We start from the raw sequence: 4,319 nt of genomic DNA on the forward strand, positions 1-4,319 counted from the left end.
CACAAAAATCTTGAAAAGTAACATTTTTTCCTTATAAAATTGTACATAAAGTTGTTTCAATTAATTGAGTAATAAAAGTTTATATTTATGTTTTATGAAATCATACTTCATCTTTCTTTTTTTTCTTACTTCTGTTTCTGAAATAAAAGAAGCAACAGTTTTGGCCAGTGATTCATTTAATAAATGAAACAAAGTCTTGGGAGATTAATCTTTCTTTCACTGTTGAATGAAAGAATAATAAAAAGAAACAAGGATGGAGAAAAAAGAAACAGTAGTTGTGCATTAAATGAGCTCACTCCCAAAAATGGTTGACTTCACTGTTTTAAATAGCATTAATTAGGTTTTAAATTTGATGTAATGATGTAATATTACATCAAATTCATGAACTAATTACCAAATTTGGAGAATTTATATCAAAGATTTATGTGACATTGTTTTCTTCTGGTTACAATAATTATAAGATTTTCTCTTAACATATGAGTAAACCACACGAATCAATGAAAGTAGAAGAGAAAGGATACATATTACTTTATTCTTCGCTGCAGTGACACGAGTTAAAGTTGCCGTTGCGTGTCGTACACACGTGCGCTATTTCACCAGGTGTCAGTACAGAACACTACTGTCACCGACAAAGTCTCATAGGTTCTTCTTCCTGATAATCAATCCGAGGATTGCGCACGTGCTCTTTTACCTGTTTATCCAGTCACTCCACCGGATTACCGGTAAACCAATCTCCTTTTATGACCAGTCTTTTCTTTTCTTGTAACATACGATTTAACGGTTAAGATCTCACGAAACTCGTGTGAAACACTACCCCATTAGACTTCCTTTTTTCTGATGTAGTTGGAACCTTTTACTTTGTTCTTCTTTGTTTCTCTGTCTCTCTCGTTTTTCTTATTGTTCTTCTTGTTGTGAGTAAAGAACAAGGGTTGCTTCTTCTCTTTTGGATTCTAAGGAAGAGGAATTTTATATTTTCTAAAATTTCACTGGGTTGTGCTTTTTGTCTCTGAAATGGAGAGAGATTTCATGGGTCTCAACTCGAAAGAACCACCCACTCCGGTGAAGGAGGAGATCAACGTTGATGGCTACGAAGGCTCTGGCATGTTTCAACTTTTTCTTTCATTCTTAAATTTCTATATTTCATTGCTTTCTTGCAAAGTTCCACTCCTTGTGAATTACTTCCGGAGTTTCTTTTTTCAATTTATGATTCAATTCTTCTTACTCTTTGATTGCATGTGGGTTGATTTATGTTAAAAAGTTATTTTCGTGTTCATAGATTTGCTTGGTAATAATAGTTTTTCTTTTTCTTTGCTCTTTTTTTTAACTTGTAAGTTTTTCTCTGTCTGGTTCAAAACTTTCCTTGTTTATTCGGAATTCATGAGTTAGATTTTACTAGTGGAAGTAATTAAGCTGTGACTTACTTTTGTTTATATATTTAAAGTACTTTATGAGTGCCTTGTGAAATTTTGAATTTGGAGAAAGAAATCGCTGTCAAGTTCTTACTGGTTTTGTTGATTTGGGTGTGCTTCTAAACAAAAATACATACAGAGATTTGCGCATAGGCCATTAGGTCCTAATTGTGCTACTTGTTTTAATATCTGTTTTTGTTTTATCCCTTAAGGTCTATTGGCCAATTAACTCAGGTTTAAAGTCTGCCTAGCTTATGTTGATGGCGATTTTTGTGGGTATGTGTAGGTTTCACAAAGGGTTCCATTGCACAGTGGCCTTTCTCGAACAAAGTATCCGCTATTCCACATTTGATGTCTTTCAAGGCTTCTCAAGATGATAAGACTAAGAAGATGTTGTCTGGTCCCATAACAGCTGGTCTTTTATCTATCTTAAGTCAAGATGCAATTGAGTCTAGTCACAAACGCTCTGCCGGTGACACCCAGGTTAGATGCTACATTAAATTAAATTAAAAGGGGTATAATTGTTTTTTGGGCATTATTATTTGTACTTTAATTTAAGTCAACTACGAAAATAAGAGGATAGCTCTTCATGTCTTTCTCCTTCCCTTTCATGTAAAAATTTATAAAAATTCTGCTTTTGCTTATGGCTGTCCTATGCCCTTTTGGATCAGTACCTAACATGTGATTGTTGTGCAACTTCTCATGCCTGGTGTTTCAACATCTAAACACCAGTATCAGCTGATGTCTATTTTGCCTTTTCATCCATTGATTGTTTGTTATTACAACTATTCAGAAATCTTTCAATCACGATGGGCAAGGTGGTCATCATTTTTCGCTGACTCAACATGATGTGAATTCTGTGCATCGTCCTCATGATGTGAAGATGTTTTCGGTTCCCAATCAAGCAATTTCAGTTTCCATGGGGAATCCATTCCTGAATAATCATTTTGCAACTGGTGGCCAGAATATGAATCGCACCAGTGTAAAGCAGTCATTCCTTGGGGGAATACCTGTTTCTGTGCCCCATTTAGTTATTCCCAACGCTGGTGCTGTTGCTGGAATGGTTGAACCATGGTAATTTTAGTTTTATCCTTGAATTGAATTGAATTGTGTGATAGTATACAAGCTTGTTTCTGTTTTTGATTTACGTTGTTTTTAAGTAACAGTATGAAACCATCTCCGCCTTCTGCCCAACTTACCATCTTCTATGGGGGAACTGTCAAAGTCTTTGATGATATCTCTGCTGAAAAGGTAAACAATATCGTGTATTATCTATTGGTCAAGCCTTGATTGTGGTTAAGCTTTTAAACGGGGCCATTTTTTTGCAGGCTCAAGCTATCATGTTGTTGGCTGGCAGTAGCGTATCTGTAGCTCATAGCATGGTCCAGCCAAAAGTTCACGTGCCGGTCTCGAAGATGGCTGCTGGCGACTGTGTGCCTGCGACTCAGCCTGCAAATACGCCACCCGGCTCTGGCCTTTCGAGCCCTATATCTGTTTCTTCACATACTGGAGCACAATCAGGGAGTGGCTCAACCAGCACTGATGAATTTCTTGCTGCGAAAACAACTGGAGTTCCCACCACTCTTGTTAGCAATGTGGACCCTCCAAAGGTAGTCAGTGCAGCCACTATGTTGACATCAGGTATGTTGAGGATATCATTTCTCACACTCTTTGCAGACGATGGTTCTTTAGTTCATCTTCATTTGTGTGGTCTTGATCGTCATGTAGACTTATACATTAATGATGGTCTTGATATTATCTGTGTTTGACCATTACACCTGTTTCAGTTTAATGATTTCTACAAACCATCTGTTATGCAGCTGTACCTCAGGCTAGGAAAGCATCCTTGGCTAGATTTTTAGAAAAACGCAAAGAAAGGTTAGTTCATAAGCATTCTTACTTGGGTGGGCGTAATATATTTCTTGACATAAGGAAATCATGCTTATCATCCTTGGACTGTTAAACTTCTGGTTCAATGACTATACTACATGGACTTGTTATATGCTTTCCTTGCTTAACCTGGCAGTTAGTGTAACGAAGACTACATGAAATTATTTACGAGGTTTCTGTGTTTGGTTTTGCAGGGTGACGAGTGCAGCACCATACAACCTTAACAGGAAGTCTGAAGAGTGTGGCCCTGCAGAATTTGGTGGTGCCATGTTTTCTGCAGGTGCTGCGACCAGTACTGTTTCGGCAATGCAAGGATAGTAGCCACCAGCTTTAGGAAACTATTTCTGAGAAACAATATTCTAGTAACCTGAAAGTGTTGTAAGCTGATATTTTGGTTGATCACAATTTATGCTGACATTATTCTCAAGTACCAGACTTCGTTCGGTTCATAGATAGGTTATTACCATAGTTATTTTTGTTGTGTAGGGCTTTTACCTTGTTATTTTAAAGGTTGCTTGAATTTTAGATTCCTACATAGCAATCGACAACTATTAACTCATATTATTTGTTTACATTTGAGGTGTAAAAGCCCAGTTTATATATTTATTTATATTCTGTACTTATTTCTTGTTTCTTTTTGTGAAAAAACCTAAAGAAACAAAAAATTCATCTACCTCTTTTCTTACTATAAGAAATATATTAAAATTTCATTTTCTTGAAATTGAGAAATGTCATTTGGTATGTTGATTTGCATGTTAAAAGTTATTTATTATATATAAGCATTTGAGATGGCAATCCAAACGGATCTTAAAAAATAGAAATGAACTGCTAAAAGTATTACTAGCTGGGGAAAAAATTGGAGCATAGATTCTTGTGTAGATTCTTTCTGATTTTTTCTATTATTATTCTACCATTCCTAATTTTTTAATATATTTTAATAGAGGAACACTATCATTATTTCTGCAGAAAATTCAAATTCAAAAATTGCAGGGCATGGGTGTCTCTGAAATCATAATATCA

At 35.7% G+C, this 4,319-nt stretch overlaps 1 protein-coding gene across 2 annotated transcripts; it reads left to right on the top strand.

The window, feature by feature from the left end:
- The first annotated feature begins 774 nt into the window (after nucleotides 1-774).
- LOC124828728 (protein TIFY 6B-like) lies at nucleotides 775-3,918 on the top strand. Of its 2 annotated transcripts, none has more exons than XM_047302095.2 (7): nucleotides 775-1,099; nucleotides 1,696-1,892; nucleotides 2,203-2,483; nucleotides 2,570-2,660; nucleotides 2,738-3,050; nucleotides 3,230-3,287; nucleotides 3,494-3,918. In XM_047302095.2, the coding sequence occupies exons 1-7, from the start codon at nucleotides 1,012-1,014 to the stop codon at nucleotides 3,615-3,617; spliced, it is 1,152 nt and encodes a 383-aa protein (XP_047158051.2). In that variant the 5' UTR covers nucleotides 775-1,011; the 3' UTR covers nucleotides 3,618-3,918. The 2 variants fall into 2 exon arrangements, with proteins under 2 accessions (XP_047158051.2, XP_047158054.2); XM_047302098.2 differs by having other exon boundaries at nucleotides 776-1,099; nucleotides 2,576-2,660.
- The last annotated feature ends 401 nt before the right edge of the window (nucleotides 3,919-4,319 follow it).

The sequence above is a fragment of the Vigna umbellata genome, chromosome 1 (assembly GCF_029865625.1).
Source record: "Vigna umbellata cultivar VRB3 chromosome 1, Vumbellata_1.0, whole genome shotgun sequence".
Lineage (NCBI taxonomy): Eukaryota > Viridiplantae > Streptophyta > Magnoliopsida > Fabales > Fabaceae > Vigna > Vigna umbellata.